This window comes from Schistocerca cancellata, chromosome 6 (genome assembly GCF_023864275.1).
Source record: "Schistocerca cancellata isolate TAMUIC-IGC-003103 chromosome 6, iqSchCanc2.1, whole genome shotgun sequence".
Taxonomy (NCBI): Eukaryota; Metazoa; Arthropoda; class Insecta; order Orthoptera; family Acrididae; genus Schistocerca; species Schistocerca cancellata.
This window is the reverse complement of record NC_064631.1, coordinates 179969387-179990976: the sequence shown is the minus strand read 5'-3', so window position 1 is coordinate 179990976 and position 21590 is coordinate 179969387. Positions and strand designations below refer to the sequence as shown.

General features: G+C 40.4%; 1 protein-coding gene across 1 annotated transcript in view; it reads left to right on the top strand.

Annotated features, from left to right (window-relative positions):
• LOC126088235 (beta-hexosaminidase subunit beta-like) overlaps positions 1 to 21590 on the top strand; it is a 161810-nt gene that overhangs the window by 95600 nt on the left and 44620 nt on the right. Inside the window, exon 4 of the mRNA XM_049906364.1 lies at positions 3367 to 3572. Coding sequence (XP_049762321.1) covers positions 3367 to 3572 — 206 coding nt within the window. The remainder of the gene's footprint in view (positions 1 to 3366; positions 3573 to 21590) is intronic.

The following is a 21590-nucleotide window of genomic DNA, read 5'->3' as shown; positions in this document are numbered from 1 at the left end:
TGTGGTACACCATTATTCAGAACCAAACTCTCACTGTTCATGCCATGAAGTGAGACTTTGATTTTCCTGCCTGTTAACACATTCTTGAGTAGTGTGTAGGTCTGTTTGCATTTTGTGATTCTAGTTAGCTTGAACAATATCCCTTTGATCCACACTGTATCATAAGCTGATGTAAGATGTATGAGGACCAATCCAGTTTTCATCTTGTTTTGGAAGCCTTTCTCTCTGTAGGTTGTAAGGAACAGCACTTGACCACAACAATTTATGCTTGCTCGAAAACTGGCTTGGTATGTTGGAAGGTTGGTGTCAATGTATGGAGTTAATCTAGTCAGTAATATTATCTTGAATAATTTATAGAAGGTAAGTAGCAGGGATATTGGTCTGTAGTTCTTTGGGTTATATCCAGTCTTTCCGGTTTCAGCAGAGTGATGACTTTTGCTTCTTTACAGATCTTGAGGAGAGCACCCATACTGATACATTCTGTGCAGAGTTTGCATGGCACATTAAAAATACCTTATAAAATATTCCTTAATAGGCTGTTTGCATCTCAGATTGCTTGTGCTAATGTATGATCATAGACAAATGTTTTAACTCTGCCTTGAATTGGCCTCATCCAATAATCTCACTTTTAATCCTGATAAATCCTGGTATATCATGTCCATAATATACACAAGGTAGTCACAGTTGGGCGTTAGCACCCAGATATGACAGTGGCCACGTGTGTGTGAATTACACGTGTGAATATTTGTGTGATTTGTCTATACCTGACAAAGGCCTTAGTCTGATAGTTGCTAATATTTAGCAAGCTATCTTCAATGTGCCACTCAGACCATCCTTTATGTGGTGAGTAGCTATGCATCCTAATCCATATTGTTAATCCATTCTGGATTTTTCATTATTCTTTTGTCCGCCCCTGGTAGCTGAGTGGTCAGTGTGATGGAATGTCATGCCTAATGGCCTGGGTTCGATTCCTAGCTGGGTCAGAGATTTTATCCACTCAGGGACTGGGTGTTGTGTTGTCCTTATCATCATCATTTCATCCTCATCGACACGCAAGTCGCCAAAGTGGTGTCAACTCGAAAGACTTGCACCAGGCGAATGGTCTACCCGACGGGAGGCCCTAGCCACTTGTGATATCCATTTCCATTATTCTTTTATACACGTAGCAAACCCAGCAATGCTTCAGAATTGCTAAATGTTTATGGGAATCGGATAGACATCCTAATCTGGGGTATCCCTGGAAATTGTATCAGGATGCAGATTTGGACACCTCATTGCAACCTCATTCATGATGAAGGTATGGAACCCAAAATCATAATAAATAATGTAGAATATGAATGAAAAAGACTCCTTTACAATTTTGATTTTTATTGTTTTTGAGGATTTTTCAAAAAATTGTAACAATAAAATTTAGGAAACTTAAGAATATATAACATTTTTCATTTTTTGGATACTATGTGGTGAGAGTATGAAATGGTGTTCTGACTACCAGTTTGTGTAAAGGCAACATACAACTGACCATGCAAAAAATACTGTGATTGCTTGAGTGTGTGGGACTCATACCAAACAGCACTAGTAGGGGATATTGTACATATACAAAAAAGGGCAGTACAAATGGTCACATGTTTGTTTGACCCATGGAAGGGTATCACAGGGCTTCTGAAGAAACTGAAGTGGCAAACTCTTGAAGTTAGAAGTGAACTATCCTGAGAAAGCCTAGTAACAAAGTTTCAAGAAATGGCTTTAAATTATGACTCCAGGAACATACTACAACACCCTAGTATCACTCACATAGAGATCATGAGAACAAAGTTAGAATAATTACAGCACACTCAGAGGCATTCAAACAATCATTCTTCCCACAGTCTATAAATGAATGAAATGTGAAGCAACCATGATGATTGATACAATGGGACATATGCTCTGCCATGCACTTCATGGTGGTTTGCAGAGTATGGATGTAGGTGTGGTTTGTAAATCAGTTCCAATGTTTTTGGGTGTCTGACCTTGAGCCTTGTTTACTGTTATTGCAAATGAAACCTTGATTGGAAATTGAGCTCACTTAAAATAAATGGGTAAATTGGTTGGGATTATTGGTATATGGGGTATTAGAGTGACACCTCCAACATCTCAACCTGTGGCAATGAATCAGATTGTGTAGTAGTATCATAATCATAATAAGCCATAAATACAACTTTCTTAATATATAGATTTTTTGTTAAAATCAACTTCGAGAAAGAAAACAAAACAGCATTCCATTGCATTTACAATTTTTGTTTAGATTTATACTTGTGGAGAAATGATTACATTCGACTGAATCAAAATAAAGGTATCAGATTCTGAAAAGACATCTTTTCTTATACGGTTCATTTAAGACATGTGTAATATCTCATACCTCAATACCACACATAAATTATTGTACTCACATTTGAATTACTGGTTAATTAATGATTTAATGCAGGATATTATTTTTTTTACAGTGAAGGAATGTTAATTGGTTATTTATTTCAAAATGTATTTTTAAGGTATCTCAGTAATTGTTACAATGAATATCATAACTTCTTTATGCAGTAATTGCAAACAATGGTAAAACTCATCACACAAAAATGTTAGTTGTAGATACATACTTAATCAAGAAATGTAGTGTTACAATTCAGCTTCTGAACTTTTCCCACACACAGTGACAGTTGCACACACACATCTGCACCTCTCCACTCCTGATCGCAATCTGATGAAATCCTCATTCTAATTTTTTCTCAGTATTCTTCCTCTACCGTAAGCTTCACCTCCCCTGTCTCTTCCCACAAACTTTATTTACATCCACACTGCACATTTGATTGTGCTGTTTCTATCACTGTATTTTAATCATCTTCCCCTGCTGTCACTCCCTCTCCCCAGCTATTACTTCCCTTATAATCCTTGCCTCTTCCACATTATCCTTCTCTGTTCACTCTAATGATAAAGACACACTCACCACTCAAATTTTCCCTCAAGAAAACTTCTGTATATTGCAGGTGTGTGGCAAAGCATACATGCATACCCTGAAGACTGACAGCTTATCTATAAAAGTAAACTTCTTTGTAAGCCTATGTACTGCTCAGTGCTTTCTCTATTCAGTAAGCAGTTATCTTCACCTGAAACACTAGTCGTACTCTGCCCAGGATTTTCTATTATCATATTAATGTAAGAATTTTAACTGTATATATGTGCAGGTAATGATGTTATGTCTTTATATAAAACAAAAGAAACATGGCCGCAATAGTGCGTGTTTGGGTGTCTGTGTGGTTCTTTTTCTTTTATTTTATGTACTGTTTCATCCAGGAATTTCCATTATTGTTATACAATGTTTTGCCTTTTTTGTTTCAGCTGATAGCAGATAATCTACTGATAGTTGACGCACCTCGTTTTAGCCACAGAGGTCTGCTTCTCGACACAGCCCGCCATTTCATTCCAATTAGCTACATAAAGAAGACTTTGGATGCAATGGCCTATAATAAGATGAATGTCTTTCATTGGCATATTGTTGATGATTCAAGTTTTCCATACCAGAGTGCTGCTTTTCCTCTTCTAAGGTTAGTTGGCTGCCTTCCTTTTTTCTGTTTAACATTAGTCAGACATATATCACATATAACTGCAAAGTGTAGTGCACAGTGTTATGAACTCAAAGCTGAGAAAGAGTTTTATGCCTTTCTTTATTTGTCAGCTACATGGAAAACACAAACACCAGTATGTGTGCAGAACCCGGTATCTGTGGTAAACTGGGTGCAACTTTTGCTCTCTTCCAATGACAGAGATTCGTAAATTCTTCCAACAAGCTGTCCAAACTTTCTTCTTCTGGATGACATACACAATAATTCCAAAATAGACTGAATAAATAATATTGTTAGCAGTTTAAGGTTTGTAAATAATACAAAGAGCTACAAAATCCTCTAGGTTGCAGAAGATACAAGTAACCGTCAGTTATATGAGACATTTAACTGCTGTTAGTGATGCAAATCACTTGGTTACTTTGGTGTGTGTGGATGCAACTGACAAACATCTCATCACATTTGTGGCAAAATTTCTGCAAATCATGTGTGTTCTTGTAGCAATGTCAGTAACTGTAGTTTTTGAGTAAAAATCATTGTTAGTGACAAGATAATCTAGCTGACTGAAGCCTCAAACAAAACTTTGAAGGATCTTACATCCTTAGTCCAAAGAAAAGCAAAATACTAATCCTCTGAACATCGACAACATGAATTGGGATAGATTGCTACTCACCACACAGAGGAGGTGATGAGTGGCAGACAGGCACTTTTAACATACATTTAAAAGGAGACCAAGCTGTTGGACAAAGTCTTTCCCCAGATAGAGAAACACACATTCATACATCCACAACTCTCATACACATTGTCACTGTCATTTCTGGGCACTAAAGCCCAAATATGGCTTGCAGTTGGAGTGGGTAGTTGGGATGCAGAAAGAAAGAACGTGGGATGGGAAAGGGAAGGAATAGCAGAATAGGGGTGGTGAAGATGCTGCAGTGCTGTAGGAGTGTGCAGGAATATGATACAGGATAATCAACTGCTAGGTACAGCATTGGGTGACTGTGCTGAGGGAAAGGGAAGGGGGGGGGGGGGGGAGGGGCAAGGCAAATGGGAGGGGTGAGAAGTAGTGAAGGGGAAAGAACTATATGCTGGTATGATGGAAGGGCAAAAAAGTGTGTGTGATGCTGGAACATAGGATATGTCACAGGGTGAGTTCACACCTGCACAATTTAGAAAGGCTGGTGTCCTTGGAAAGAATCCAGATGGCACAGGCTATGAAGCAATTGGTGAAGTCAAGCACATAGTGTTGGGCAGCACAGTTGGCAACTGGATGGTCCAATTGTCTCTTGATCAGTCAGGTGGCAGCCATTCATGAAGATAGAGAGCTTGTTTGTGGTTGTGCACACATTTGAGGCATGTTCAGAAAGTAAGTGTACTAGGTTTTATATTTGAAAGAAATTACATGGTGTTGTTAGCACACTTTTTTTCCCCCTCCATATAATCACCGTTCCATTCAATGTGTGTGGTGAGCCATGGTACAAGCTTCTTTGTACCCTCAAAGATCTCTCCTGCCAGCTCCTACCCCAACTTCAGAACCTCTGTCTGCAACTGTTTATCAGAAAAAAATTTAATACTGTACTGTATTGTATTGTATTGTATTGTATTGTATATTTATTGGTCTGTGAATCATGCACTGTACAGGGTTACAAAATGATATAGGACAAGTCAAATAATTTGCAATAAAGTGCAACAGAAAAAACTGTTCTATGGTTTTCAGTATACAGTAAGATAACATATGGGAATAACATTTCACAAATACACAAATAAATTTTACACACACACATTTCAAACTTTTGGCCTTGATTATGCAGACACACACATATATGTAATAGACCACATATAATACACTGATAAATCTACATGTACACATTTCTTATTTTGGTCTTAATTGTATAAACTAAATTTTTCACATATTTACATTGTAGATAAAAATTCATCAACACTATAGTACCAATTCTGTAGCAAGTAGTCACTCACTGCAGTTTTGAATTTATGCATGCCAGTTATTGCCTTAATTTCTTTAGGTAGTTTGTTATGCAGTTTTTTTCCTGCTCGCAAGGGTCCTTTTTGTTTTAGTGTTGTATGTGAAAACTGCTTATGTAAATCTTGATGATTCCTTGTGTTGTATGAATGGATATTTTGTTTTTTTGGAGCAATCTTGCTATTTTCATCTATGATTTTCCTTATAAACATTATTGTTTCTAGGATATATAGGCATGGTAATGGAAGAATATGAAGCTTTTTAAATGAGGGTTAAATATCACTCACATATGACTTCAGGGAAGTGAAAGGATGATAATCTGAAGATGACAACTCGGGGGATTCTGGGAATTGGCTCAGAACATCCCAACCAAACAAGTCCAGGAGCACCTTGGTGGCTAAAGTTGTGTGAGGATGGGTGTTGCACTGCAAAAAGCACACTCTTCTCATCTGCATTCCACTGATTTTGTTTTGAATGCTTCTTTTGAGTTTTTTGGGTTTTCATAATTGTGTGTTAGTGATCTCCACTGGGGCAGAAACTTGACCAAAATGATGCCTTTTTGGTCCCAAAACATGGTGGCCATGATTTTTCACCTGAAATTGTGGTTTTAAATTTTGAGGATATGGGGAATTTGTGTGACACCACAGTGACAACTGTCTTTTTGTCTCAGGCATGTAATGAGCCACCCATGTTTCACTTCCAGTCGTAACAGGGCACAGAAAATCTTCATCTTCCAATTCAAGTCACTCAAGAAACTAACAGGTGCTACTGATATGATTTTTCTTGTGCTGCTCTGCACCTGTTTTGGGATCCATGTTGTGCACAGTTTCTGATCTCTCAGCATTTCTGTGTCTCATATAAGAAAGTTTTTGAGGGTTGTGTAAACATCACAGAAATTTCATTCAGTGTCAATTGGCAGTCTTCATGGGCAGCTTTGAGTTCTTCAATTTTTTTACACCAACTCATCAATCAAAGTGGTAGGTCCTCCACAACTCTGTTCATCATAAACGTTTGTAGTACTTCCACAAGAATCTCTACACCACTTAAACATGCTTGCTCTGTTTAAAACAACTTCACTGTAAACCATTTTGATCTGAAAAAAAAAATCATTGGGAGTTATTCCTTCTGTGAGTAGAAAGAGGCTCACACGATGTGGCTCGTACTTGGTGTGATTTTTTTACAGACATCTTTCATGCAAGAGGACACTGCAACATGAGTTTACATGGTATCATGTTCCTGTGATGCTTGTTCTAGTCAGGGGTACCCCTCTACCACTCAGTGTTGCCAACCCTCAAAAACAAAAAAAACACAGCCTGGTACAGTCACAGTACACTTACTTTCTGAATATGTCTCATCGAATGCTACAAAGTCCTTGCAGCCAAGTTGGCAAACTACAAGATTGCTTTCACATGTGGCTCTGTTTTCAATAAGTAGGAGCTGCCTGTGACAGGACTGCAGTATATGGCAATGGAAGAATGTATAGGGCATGTCTTGCATCTAGATCTATTACAGGCAAATGAGCCATAAGGTGAGGGGTTGAGAGGAGGGTTGGGATGCGGACAAACAAGGGCATTGTACATTGCATGTGTGTCAGAATATTACTGAAGGAGTTTTTTTTTTTTTTGGGGGGGGGGGGGGGGATAGTGGAGAGATTGTTTCTCGTTTCAGGGCATGATCAAAGGAGTTCAAACCGTTGTGGAAATGTGATTGTTTCTCCAGTTCTGAGTGGGTACTGAGTCATGAAGGGATGCTTCTTTGTGACTAGTCAGTGGGTATATGGGGGATGGTAGGTGACTGGGAAGACAATATGTTTCTGCACAGGATGGGGAGGGCAGTATTGGTCTGTGAATGCCTTGGTGAGACTTTTGGCATGTTTGGAGATGGACTGATTGTCATTACAGATATGACAACCAGGGGTGGCTGGGATGTTTGGTAGGGACTTCTTGGTGTGGAATGGGTGACTGTTGCTGAAAAGAGATATTGATTGGTAGGTTTGATGTGAAGAGGGGTACTCATGTAAGAACCCTTGAGATGGAGGTCAGTGTTGAGGAAGGTGGACTTTTGGTTTGGGCATGATCAGGTGAAGTGAATGGGGAAGAAGTTGTTGGACTTCTGGAGGAATGTGGATACGATATCCTCACTTTGGTCCGTGCCATGAAGATGTCATCAATGAATATGAATCAGGTGAGGAGGTTTGTGATTTTGAGTGGCCACAAAGAGTCCTCTAGATGGCCCATGAGTAGGTTGGCATAGGGTGCTGCCATGCAGGAACATGTGGCTGTAATAAGGATTTGTTTGTAGGTGATATCTCCAGAGAACATGTAATTGTGGAGGAGTATTTCCTTGATAATGGTGATCGGGAAGGCAATTATGAGCTTGAAGGCAGTCAGGTGTCAGGAAAGGTAGGCATCAGTGGCAGCAAGACCATGGGCACTGGAGAGGCTAGTGTAGAGGAAGATGACATCGAGAGCGGTGAACAGGAATTGTGGAGAGTTGGTAGAAGAAAAGGTCGGTGTATTTATGTAGGAGGGTAGATTACTATGACTATGTCGTTTAAAATCACCATCTGAAGGTTTATTATTTAGATTTATATACTTTTTGGTTCTTAAAATGCTGCTGAAGAAGTACGATAAAAATCATGTATCCATTCAAAATGCATATGGAGTACCGAAAGCACTGCACTGGCCAAATGGATTTGTGTCAGACTAGTTCAAAGGCAATTTCTTTGCAATAAATCCAAATTTGGTGGTGTCTCATAGGTATTGTAGCTAAAATTAGTGAGTCAGGTATATTTACCCTTACACATTTGCAATGAGTATTATGTGGTGTCAGAATGAGAACCTACTGTAAAACATGTAAAGAATTAGTGACAGTTGAAGTACCTGGCAGGACTCTAGTCACACATCAAAGAAAAATGATTTTTAAGCTATCAAAACCTGGGATCATCTGTCTGAAGATGTAAGGACAAAAGGAAGGTAAAAGGGCAGCTCGTTGGTAGGAGGTAAAGTTTTCAAATAAGGAAGGTACAGTGGGACAGCACAAAATCAAATTTAACTGTAAGTGCACAAGTTGAAATGTGCATACTACTGAAGTTGGATGAGAACTGAAGCAAAAAAAGGTCAATGAATGATAGAAAGGAAATAATGTTCAGACGAGCATAAGATGTGATAGAATGGCAGAAGTAAACTGGGAGGGGAAGAGAGGGTAAGTTTGTGACAGAAAGAAGACAGACAGGTCTAGAATTTAGGTAACAAGATTTGTGTTGTAGGTACTGCAATACGTGAGACACCCATTACAAAATACTGTGTAACACTAATATATTGTGTGATCAAAAGGTCAGTATAAATTTGAAAACTTAATAAACCACAGAATAATGTAGATAGAGAGGTAAAAATTGACACACATGCTTGGAATGTCATGAGGTTTTATTAGAAGAAAAAAAAGAAAAAAAAAAACACCTCATATTGCTAGACGCATGAAAGATCTCTTGTGTGCTTTGTTTGGTGATGATCGTGTGCTCAGCCACCACTTTCATCATGCTTGGCCTCCCAGGTCCCTAGACCTTAGTCCGTGCGATTATTGGCCTTGGAGTTACCTGAAGTCGCAAGTGTATCATGATTGACCAACATCTCTAGGGATGCTGAAAGACAACATTCGACGCCAATGCCTCACCGTAACTCCAGACATGCTTTACAGTGCTGTTCACAACATTATTCCTCAGCTACAGCTATTGTTGACACAGATAATATTGAGAATTTCCTGTAAAGAACATCATCTTTGCTTTGTCTTACTTTGTTATGCTAATTATTGCTATTCTGGTCAGATGAAGCGCCATCTGTCGGACATTTCTAGACCATTTGTTTTTTTTTTTTTTTTTGTTCTAATAAAACCCCATGTCATTCCAAGCACGTGTGTCAATTTGTACCTCTCTATCTGCATTATTCTGTGATGTATTCAGTTTTCAAATGTATACTGATCACCTGGTATGTCACCTGTCTTTGTTTACAAGAATGAATGGACATGGTCATAGTCTTCATGCTAAAGAAAAAGCTAAATATTGTCCATGTTTCGTTATTTTTTAATGCACTGAACACATAAAGACAAAGGATCTAGGATATAACTCTAATTCAGTTTGTAAAAGATGGAAGGGGGTATTGGCTATTGACTTAACTGTCAAGCAGGCACACCTATGTATAAACTGCACCAACCACAAATAAAATTGTTTTGCAGTGTTCCATTCTTGTTTCACTGTTGCAAGCCCATACCTATTCCTTCATTATTGCTTCAGCTAATACATTTATATATTGTGTTGTCATATGTTCAAATGACCAGCAGCAAAATAAAATAAACAGGAAGTTAGGTGAGAAAAAATTTACAATACATGCAAGAAAATGACTCAAATTATGAGCTAGTTGCACAATCCTACAATGAGACCAGTGTCTACAGGATAATTAGTAACTGAATAAGCAATTGGTTGTGATCTGATGCAACTGTGCTGTGACGTTTAGTGCTTCAAATGGGTCATTACTGTGGGAACAATTGTCCATGGCAACTGAGTGATATAATGAATTTATTTTATTATTGTGTAATTAGACAGTGGTTTAAGTCATGTTATGTAAGTTCGTTTTATCCTTCTTTTTTTTTTTAATTAAACTGAGATTAAACTGTGATTTTGCTATTACATATTTACCTTCGTAACATAAAAACAACCATCCTTCACACTTCTATGAAGTGTGCCATGCGTCTGCTTATGTTAGGAAATTGTTACACCCACTTGAGAGTTGATTAAGGAAAAACAGTCATTTGTCTAATGTGATTAAAGAAAATTTTGGAAAACACTGACTAGGATGGCAAGAATGTCATACATTTTATTATGGTGGGATAATGTTGAGAAAAGGAAACTTCCAAGATGTGCATAGAAATAGGCTTACTTCTACCACATTATCAGTGAGCGCTCAGTAACGTCAGCTTTGAGATGATCATAATTACACTGATATGTGGCTCTGTAGCTGAGTGTTAGGTATCTACACATCTACCTCTGTATTTCATAAGCTGTCATATGGTGTGTGGCAGAGCGTACACAGTGCACCATTGTCCTTTTCCCATGCTATTCTTCACAGATGGTTATACAGGGAGAGATAGTGCTGGTAACCTTCAATATGAGGAATAAATTTTTAGATTTTAGTATTGTGGTCGTAGTGCGAGGTGTATGTTTGAGGAAATAGTTGTTTCTTGAGTATCTTTTAATAGTCAGCTTTTAAAAATTTTTTGAGTAAAGCTCCGCTCGATGCAAATAATCTTTTTTGTAACATCTCTGATTGTATAAAGTTACCGACCTGTTTTAGATGGCTCTAGAGTCTCACAGATGTTCATATGTACCAATATTTTTTAAGTGTTTATTGGCATACCTTAAATGGTTAATAGTGGTTCATCACAACACTGTAGGGTTAATATTTTAATTCATTTAAATTTATTGCTTTAAAAATGTGATGTCAGCTTTTCAGTAGTAATCTTAACAACTAATACTGCACAGGTTAGCAACTCACATAGTCTACAAATGTTCTTACAAAATTTTACAAGTGGCAGCACAAACAACTAACATCTCAACCTGATGACTAGCTGAATGAATTGGCTGGCATTGTGACATGGATAATCATCCTGCTGGATGATGTCATCACCATAAGGAAAGTCATTAAGCATGGAGTGATGCAGGCAGTCACAACAGACATAGTCAACAGCTGGCATGGTACCTTTGATTACTACTATAGGTCCCATGGAAATCACAATGAATTTCACCACTAGATAGGCATTCCATATATCTGGGATTAGCCCAGACAGTCCCAGTTTTTTAGTGCTGTCAGGACTTGCAAAAATGTCTGGGGTTTGAGAATTTTATGACTGGAGATCTGACAGGCAGGACTCTCTCAGCTAATCTTGGAGCAAGCACCAATGTTGGTGGGTAGGTGTGGCTATGAGTTCCATCACAACTTCTCACTTACTCATTTGGCAACACAGCAGGGGCTATTTGTTTATGTTGTATATGTGTTTGTGAAGTAACTCATCCACACGTTTTTGATCATTTTATCTCTATTCATTTTTTTGTCTCATCGTTTATCAGTGGACAGAACAAAGTGTGTGTTTAATGTTAACCTGCAACAGGAATACAATTTTTGAAACTACATAATGACATTAACAATGAATGTGTTTATTGCACAGAATTTTCTGTTGCACATAAAGGAAAGGGTGGTACTAGTTTGTTACCTGCAATAGAAAGTATTCTTTCTATTTTTGATGGCCTAGAATCATACTTCTTTGTTTGTGACAAATATCTAAAATTATTATTTGAGGTTTTTTATTAAAAGAAAAAAGACTGGAGTATGAACTGTTTACAAAATTGCTATATGTTACTCTACAGTTATTTAATAATACAGATCTGAAACTGGAAGCTTATTCTATCACAGCAAGAGAAGTATACCAGACATATTTGATGCTCTACACATATTTAATAATGTAGTTTGGAAAGTTATTGTAGGTTGAGGCAGGGATAATTTTGGGAGCAGAGAGCCTGTTGTTTGGATAACTTCCATATGTGCAGTTCAGCTGGTGGTGAAGGGGTGGGATCCAGAGGATCCAGGTTGTGAAGCAGCTATTGAAATCAACTTTGTTATGTTCAGCTGCATGTTGTGCCACAGTATGGTCCATTTTGCTCTTTGTCACAGATTGATGATGGCCCTTCATCCTGGATTATGGCTGATTGGTAGTCATACCACTAAAAAGACGTGCGTTGATTGCAGCAGAGCTGGTATAAGACATGTCTGCTTCCACAGGTGGCCTGGCCTCTGATAGTGTAGGATAAGCCTGTGACAGGCCTAGAATAGGAATTGCTGGGTAGGTAGACTGGACAGGTCTTGCACCTGGGTCTTCCACAGGGATATGATACATGTGGCAAGGGGTTGGGATTGGGAGTGGCATAAGGATGGACTAGGATGCTGTGGAAGTGGGGTGGGCAATGACACACCATCTTAGGAAGCGTGGGAAGAATCTTAGGTAGAATGCCCCTCATTTCAGGACATGAAACTAGATAATCAAAGTCCTGACAAAGGATGTGATTCTTGTAGCAAAGAATTGGAATTGGGAGTGGCATGGGGATGGACTAGGATGATGTTGAGATTGGGTGGGCAATGGAGCACCACTTTAGGAGGACTAGGAAGGATCTTGGGTAGGATGTCTCATATTTCAGGGCATGATAAGAGATAATTAAAGCCCTAATGAAGGATGTGGTTTAGTTGTTCCAGTCCGGCATTGTTTTGGTTGACGAAGGAGAAACTCCCTTGCAGCTGTCTTTCCCAGTTCATACAACTATCCAATAGTGTTCCCCCCCCCCCCCCCCCACCTAATTACCCCCTTTCACCTTTTTGGAATTCCTTACCTCAAAATGGTCTCACCATCCTTCCCCAGGTCCCTTCCTAAGAACACCAGATTTTCAGAAAAATAAAAAACAGCCCCACACAGCCTCAAAAGAAAATCTGACTTGATGATCCTATCTGCAGACAAACATTTCACCATTGTCATTATGAATCACAGTGACTACCTGGTGGAAGGCCTCTGCCATTTGGTCTGACTCCTCCTGGTACAAACTCTGCCATAATGACCCCATCACAGAAGTCCAATAATTAGGGATGAGATTCTTTCAGTGGGAACACAATAACCAGGTAGAATGAGGCATCCAAGATTGTTGGGTTTGTGTGTTTGGAGAGCATGTAGAGGATGGGTGTGCAGGTCTATCATAGGGGAGAGGAGGGAAACGTATTCAGGTGGGGATTACTATGGCAGAGTTTATAGTTGGAGGAGACAGACAATTGTTAGCTGCCTGCAATTCATAACAACAGTGGGGGAATCTTTGTCTTAAGGTACATGGGTTAGGATATGATCCATTTTGAGGCTGTTTATACCTGTTTTGTTTAGTGAAGCCATGTTGGAGGTAAGGAAGACCTGGAAGGTAACCAGGAGGTGATTAGGTGGGAGATGGTGAGGATTATGGTGGCATGAACTGGGAGAGGCAACTACAGAGGATTACCCCATTTGACACCCATCACCACCCTGGACTGGAATGACTGAACCAAATCCTTCTTCAGGGCTTTGATTATTGTCTGTCACAATGCTCTGAAATGAGCAACATCTTTCCAAATATCCTTCCTAAAGTAGTGTTCCACTGATCACTCAACCTTCACAACATCCTAGTCCGTCCTTATGCCAATTCCAATCCCAACACTTTGCCACAGTGATCATATCCCTGTGGAAGACCCAGGTGCAAGACCTGTCCAATCCACCCACCCAGCACTTTCTATTCCAGGCCTGTCACAGTCTTATCCTACACTATCAAAGGCCTGTGAAAGCAGACACGTCATATACTGGCCCTGCTCCAATCATTGCATGGCTTTTTATAGTGGTCTGACTACCAGCCAGCTGTCCACCAGGATGAATGGCCACTGCCAAACTGCGGCCAAGAGCAAAATGAACCACCCTATGGCATGACATGCAGCTAAACAAAACAAGGTTGATTTCAATGGTTGCTTCACAACCTGGACTTTCACCACCAGCTTTTCCGGACCGCATGTGTGGAAGTTATCCTTACAACACATTCTCTGCCCCAGAAATTATCCCTGCTCCTTTGCTCCTCTCCTTTACCACTCACCATTCCCTCTTCCCCCTCCCAGACAGCTCTGTGCATGGCACCTTGTCTGGCTACCATTAGCCCTGCATGCTCCTCCAAGTAACACTGACTTCTTTCCCCCTACCAGTACCCTGCTATTCCTACCTCTTTCCTGCCCCATTCTGGATTGCCGATTGTGTTTGACGAAACACCATTGCGTCCTGTCCAGAGTTACCAGACAGCAGTCATGTGCACAAGGTATGTTTGCATGTGTGAACATGTGTATGTTTTCTTATATTTTTTGGAGAAAGCCGTGATCAAATACTCAATGTGTAGCAGTCTTTTCATTGTACCTGTCTGCAACTCAACATGTCATCTATATTGTAGCAGCAATCTGTGCTTTTCATAATGTTGTAGAAGTATATCAGACACATTCAGAATTAATTTGTCGATTTCAGCAAAGAAGGACACAAAAATTTATACCATCTTTTGCGAAGGAATTGCTGTGCACTCTGAAAGACATACAGGAAAAGAAATTCTTTTCAGCTGTGGACAGTTTTTACAATTCTGGTACTTAAAACTTAAAAAGTTGTAGAGAACCAATTTCAGTAAAATTTTAGGAACTGAAATTGTCTTGTCTCCTTGCCGCCGTTGGATAAGCAGCTGCAGCAAGTCGTATACTCCTAGCTCACTCATTTGTTACATAGTTTAATTCTTAATTTCTTTGCATGTTTTTGGTACTTGCATTGTTCAATTCATAAATTTCGGGTGTATTATAGTATTTGAGAGTTATAGCATCGCGTTTTAGTACCTGAATAGTGTAAATTCGCGTAGTCATTTGTCTTCTGTTTTTGTTTTGAACGGCCGGTGTCGGTTGGTCAGTCAGTGTGCTCCCTGCCACCGTCAGATAAGCAGCTGCAGCAGCAAGTCGTATACTCCTAGCTCACTCATTTGTTACATAGTTTAATTCTTAATTTCTTTGCGTGTTTTTGGTACTTTCATTGTCTAATTCATAAATTTCGGGTGTATTATAGTATTTGAGAGTTGTAGCATCGCGTTTTAGTACCTGAATAGTGTAAAATCGCATAGTCTCCTTCCGCCGCTGAGCAGTGTGTCAGCAGTGCGCAAGTAGCAGCATTACTGCATTTACTAGGCAATCTTGTATTTTAATAACCGTTTAAATTTTGTATCAATTTGTTTGCGCTCTCTGTAGATTAGTTCAGACATTCTTTGCACAACAGTTCTTAGCATGGATAGGGACTGCAACTGCTGTGTTCGGATGCAGGCTGAGTTGGCATCCCTTCGCTCCCAGCTTTGGGCAGTGTTGGCTTCGGTCACACAGCTTGAGGCTGTTGCCAATAGGCATCACTGTGGGGGTCCGGATGGGGGTTTGTCGGGGACGGCCAGCTCGTTCCACGCATCCCCCGATCGGACTACGACTCTGGTTGCCCGGGATACTGCCCACATTGAGGCTGATCCCTCACCTGTGGTAGAGTGGGAGGTCGTCTCAAGGTGTGGCAGGGGGCGAAATACATTCCGGAGGGCTGAACGGAAGGCCTCCCCAGTTTGTCTGACGAACTGGTTTCAGGCTCTGTCTCAGGCTGATACTGATCTTTGGCCTGACATGGCTGCTTGTCCTGTTCCAGAGGTTGCCCCTCAGTCTGCAAGATCCGGGCGGTCGCAGAGGATGGGCTTACTGGTAGTTGGGAGCTCCAACGTCAGGCGCGTAATGGGGCCCCTTAGGGGAAGAAAACCAATGTACACTCTGTGTGCATACCGGGGGGTCATCATTCCAGATGTGGAAAGGGTCCTTCCGGATGCCATGAAGGGTACAGGGTGCACCCATCTGCAGGTGGTCGCTCATGTCGGCACTTATGATGTTTGTCGCTATGGATCGGAGGAAATCCTCTCTGGCTTCCGGCGGCTATCTGATTTGGTGAAGACTGCCAGTCTCTCTAGCGGGATGAAAGCAGAGCTCACCATCTGCAGCATCGTCGACAGGACTGACTGTGGACCTTTGGTACAGAGCCGAGTGGAGGGTCTGAATCAGAGGCTGAGACGGTTCTGTGACTGTGTGGGCTGCGGATTCCTCGACTTGCGCCATAGGGTGGTGGGGTTTCGGGTTTCACTGGATAGGTCAGGAGTCCACTACACGCAACAAGTGGCTACACGGGTAGCAGGGGTTGTGTGGCGTGGGCTGGGCGGTTTTTTAGGTTAGATGGCCTTGGGCAAGTACAGAAAGGGCAACAGCCTCAACGGGTGCGGGGCAAAGTCAGGACATGCAGGGACCAAGCAGCAATCGGTATTGTAATTGTAAACTGTCGAAGCTGTGTTGGTAAAGTACCGGAACTTCAAGCGCTGATAGAAAGCACCGAAGCTGAAATCGTTATAGGTACAGAAAGCTGGCTGAAGCCAGAGATAAATTCTGCCGAAATTTTTACAAAGGTACAGACGGTGTTTAGAAAGGATAGATTGCATGCAATCGGTGGTGGAGTGTTCGTCGCTGTTAGTAGTAGTTTATCCTGTAGTGAAGTAGAAGTGGATAGTTCCTGTGAATTATTATGGGTGGAGGTTACACTCAATAACCGAGCTAGGTTAATAATTGGCTTCTTTTACCGACCTCCCGACTCAGCAGCGTTAGTGGCAGAACAACTGAGAGAAAATTTGGAATACATTTCACATAAATTTTCTCAGCATGTTATAGTCTTAGGTGGAGATTTCAATTTACCAGATATAGACTGGGACACTCAGATGTTTAGGACGGGTGGTAGGGACAGAGCATCGAGTGACATTATACTGAGTGCGCTATCCGAAAATTACCTCGAGCAATTAAATAGAGAACTGACTCGTGGAGATAACATCTTGGATCTACTGATAACAAACAGACCCGAACTTTTCGACTCTGTGTGTGCAGAACAGGGAATCAGTGATCATAAGGCCGTTGCAGCATCCCTGAATATGGAAGTTAATAGGAATATAAAAAAAGGGAGGAAGGTTTATCTGTTTAGCAAGAGTAATAGAAGGCAGATTTCAGACTACCTAACAGATCAAAACGAAAATTTCTGTTCCGACACTGACAATGTTGAGTGTTTATGGAGAAAGTTCAAGGCAATCGTAAAATGCGTTTTAGACAGTTACGTGCCGAGTAAAACTATGAGGGACGGGAAAAACCCACTGTGGTACAACAACAAAGTTAGGAAACTACTGTGAAAGCAAAGAGAGCTTCACTCCAACAAGTTTAAACGCAGCCAAAACCTCTCAGACAAACAGAAGCTAAACTATGTCAAAGTTAGCGTAAGGAGGGCTATGCGTGAAGCGTTCAATGAATTCGAAAGTAAAATTCTATGTACCGACTTGACAGAAAATCCTAGGAAGTTCTGATCTTATGTTAAATCAGTAAGTGGCTCAAAACAGAATATCCAGACACTCCGGGATGATGATGGCATTGAAACAGAGGATGACACGCGTAAAGCTGAAATATTAAACACCTTTTTCCAAAGCTGTTTCACAGAGGAAGACCGCACTGCAGTTCCTTCTCTAAATCCTCGCACAAACGAAAAAATGGCTGACATCGAAATAAGTGTCCAAGCAATAGAAAAGCAACTGGAATCACTCAACAGAGGAAAGTCCACTGGACCTGATGGGATACCAATTTGATTCTACACTGAATACGTGAAAGAACTTGCCCCCCTTCTAACTGCCGTGTACCGCAAGTCTCTAGAGGAACGGAAGGTTCCAAATGATTGGAAAAGAGCACAGGTAGTCCCAGTCTTCAAGAAGGGTCGTCGAGCAGATGCGCAAAACTATAGACCTGTATCTCTGACGTCGATCTGTTGTAGAATTTTACAACATGTTTTCTGCTCGAGTATCATGTCGTTTTTGGAAACCCAGAATCTACTATGTAGGAATCAACATGGATTCCGGAAACAGCGATCGTGTGAGACCCAACTCGCTTTATTTGTTCATGAGACCCAGAAAATATTAGATACAGGCTCCCAGGTAGATGCTATTTTTCTTGACTTCCGGAAGGCGTTCGATAGAGTTCCGCACTGTCGCCTGATAAACAAAGTAAGAGCCTACGGAATATCAGACCAGCTGTGTGGCTGGATTGAAGAGTTTTTAGCAAACAGAACACAGCATGTTGTTATCAATGGAGAGACGTCTACAGACGTTAAAATAACCTCTGGTGTGCCACAGGGGAGTGTTATTGGACCATTGCTTTTCACAATATATATAAATGACCTAGTAGATAGTGTCAGAAGTTCCATGCGGCTTTACGCGGATGATGCTGTAGTATACAGAGAAGTTGCAGCATTAGAAAATTGTAGCGAAATGCAGGAAGATCTGCAGCGGATAGGCACTTGGTGCAGGGAGTGGCAACTGACCCTTAACATAGACAAATGTAATGTATTGCGAATACATAGAAAGAAGGATCCTTTATTGTATGATTATGTGATAGCGGAACAAACACTGGTAGCAGTTACTTCTGTAAAATATCTGGGAGTATGCGTGCGGAACGATTTCAAGTGGAATGATCGTATAAAATTAATTGTTGGTAAGGCCGGTACCAGGTTGAGATTCATTGGGAGAGTCCTTAGAAAACGTAGTCCATCAACAAAGGAGGTGGCTTACAAAACACTCGTTCGACCTATACTTGAGTATTGCTCATCAGTGTGGGATCTGTACCAGACTGGGTTGACGGAGGAGATAGAGAAGATCCAAAGAAGAGCGGTGCATTTCGTCACAGGGTTATTTGGTAACCGTGATAGCGTTACAGAGATGTTTAACAAACTCAAGTGGCAGACTCTGCAAGAGAGGCACTCTGCATCGCGGTGTAGCTTGCTCGCCAGGTTTCGAGAAGGTGCGTTTCTGGATGAGGTATCGAATATATTGCTTCCCCCTACTTAAACCTCCCGAGGAGATCACGAATGTAAAATTAGAGAGATTAGAGTGCGCACGGAGGCTTTCAGACAGTCGTTCTTCCCGCGAACCATATGCGACTGGAACAGGAAAGGGAGGTAATGACAGTGGCATGTAAAGTGCCCTCCGCCACACACCGTTGGGTGGCTTGCGGAGTACAAATGTAGATGTAGATGTAGATGTCTGATTTAGAAGAGAGTGTACAAGTTGATAGTTAAATTATAAAAGAGTTCATAAATATTGATAGCACATTGGTGAACATACATTGTTGAAGCAGGTAATTCAGTGCCAAAAAGTAGGTTGTGATTTAAATTCTGAAAAAGTACAAGGTAGTATTGGAGATACGTGGAAAGCAGTTTTTAAGGTTATAGATATCTGGCAGTTTGCTTGAAATTTTAGGGGAAAATTTATAAGGTGTTTCAAAAGACTGATATTTCATACTGCAATATTTCTAAAAAGCTTGAGTTCACAATATCTTTGCCTGGGATATCTGCTCCAGTTGAGAGAATTTTTTGAATTGCAGGGAACATTTGGTCTGCAGAAAGGGGTAGACTTTCATTACCTACCATTAAACATCTGCTAAATGTTAAAATTAAGTCAGAAGTCTGGTTTGTGAGTTTTATGGTGTAATTAAAACAAAAAAGTAATTTGTGAAAAAAGTCGTCTCTGGTGCAAAGTACAACTGAATAAATAAAGTTTCAGTAAACTGTTAAGACTTTTAGCTAATTTCAAAAATATGTCATGGGTTGGACCAGAAAGGAGTGGTAGTAGTGTATAGCCTGGGTGGGAGAGAAAAAAAAATTTGGTAAGTTAAGCCATAGAATAATACCGCTTCCAGTGATGTGCATCCGTGGTGCAGTGCCTGTTTCTAACAGCCCCTATATGATGGCATATACAGACACAATCATCAAACTAGTAGTTCATCTGAACAGACAACCCATATCTGTTGATCCAATCTTGATTATCCCACACCCACTGCAGTCATAATGGATGACGTCACTGAGTCAACATGGGAGCATGTAGCACTCACCTGCTGGAGAGCCTCATGTTCACAATGTCTTGTGAACAATGGCTCCAAAACACATGTACCTTCAAATGGTTCTCCTTACATATACATATAAGACATAAATTTAAATTCCACTTCAGATATTGCATTGTACTCTGAATGTATGAGGGTCATCCAATAAGTAAAGCCCCACATTTTTTCTCAGAATATAATTGTTGTTGTTGTTGTTGTTGTTGTTGTGGTCTTCAGTCCTGAGACAGGTTTGATGCAGCTCTCCATGCTACTCTATCCTGTGCAAGCTTCTTCATCTCCCAGTACCTACTGCAGCCTACATCCTTCTGAATCTGCTTAGTGTATTCATCTCTTGGTCTCCCTCTACAATTTTTACCCTCCACACTGCCTTCCAATACCAAATTGGTGATCCCTTGATGCCTCTGAACATGTCCTACCAACTGGTCACTTCTTATAGACAAGTTGTGCCACAAATTCCTCTTCTCCCCAATTCTATTCAGTACCTCCTCATTAGTTACATGATCTACCCATCTATTCTTCAGCATTCTTCTGTTGCATCACATTTCAAATGCTTCTATTCTCTTCTTGTCTAAACTGTTTATCATCAAAGTTTCACATCCATACATGACTATACTCCATACAAATACTTTTAGAGAAGACTTCCTGACCCTTAAATCTATACTCGATGTTAACAAATTTCTCTTCTTTAGAAATGCTTTTCTCACCATTGCCAGTCTACATTTTATATCCTCTCTACTTCGACCATCATCAGTTATTTTGCTTCCCAAATAGCAAAACTCCTTTACTACTTTAAGTGTCTCATTTCCTAATCTAATTCCCTCAGCATCACCCGACTTAATTCGACTACATTCCATTATCCTCATTTTGCTTTTGTTGATGTTCATCTTATACCCTCCTTTCAAGACACTGTCATTCCGTTCAACTGCTCTTCCAAGTCTTTTGCTGTCTCTGACAGAATTACAATGTCATTGACGAACCTCAAAGTTTTTATTTCTTCTCCATGGATTTTAATACCTACTCTGAACTTTTCGTTTGTTTCCTTTACTGCTTGCTCAATATACAGATTGAATAGCATCGGTGAGAGGCTACAACCCTGTCTCACTCCCTTCCCAACCACTGCTTCCGTTTCATGTCCCTCGACTCTTATAACTGCCATCTGGTTTCTGTACAAATTGTAAATAGCCTTTCGCTCCCTCTATTTTACCCCTGACACCTTCAGAATTTGAAAGAGAGTATTCCAGTCAACATTGTCAAAAGCTTTCTCTAAGTCTACAAATAGAAATGTAGGTTTCCCTTTCCTTAATGTTGCTTCTAAGATAAGTCGTAGGGTCAGTATTGCCTCACGTGTTCCAACATTTCTACAGAATCCAAATTGATCTTCCCCGAGGTCAGCTTCTACCAGTTTTTCCA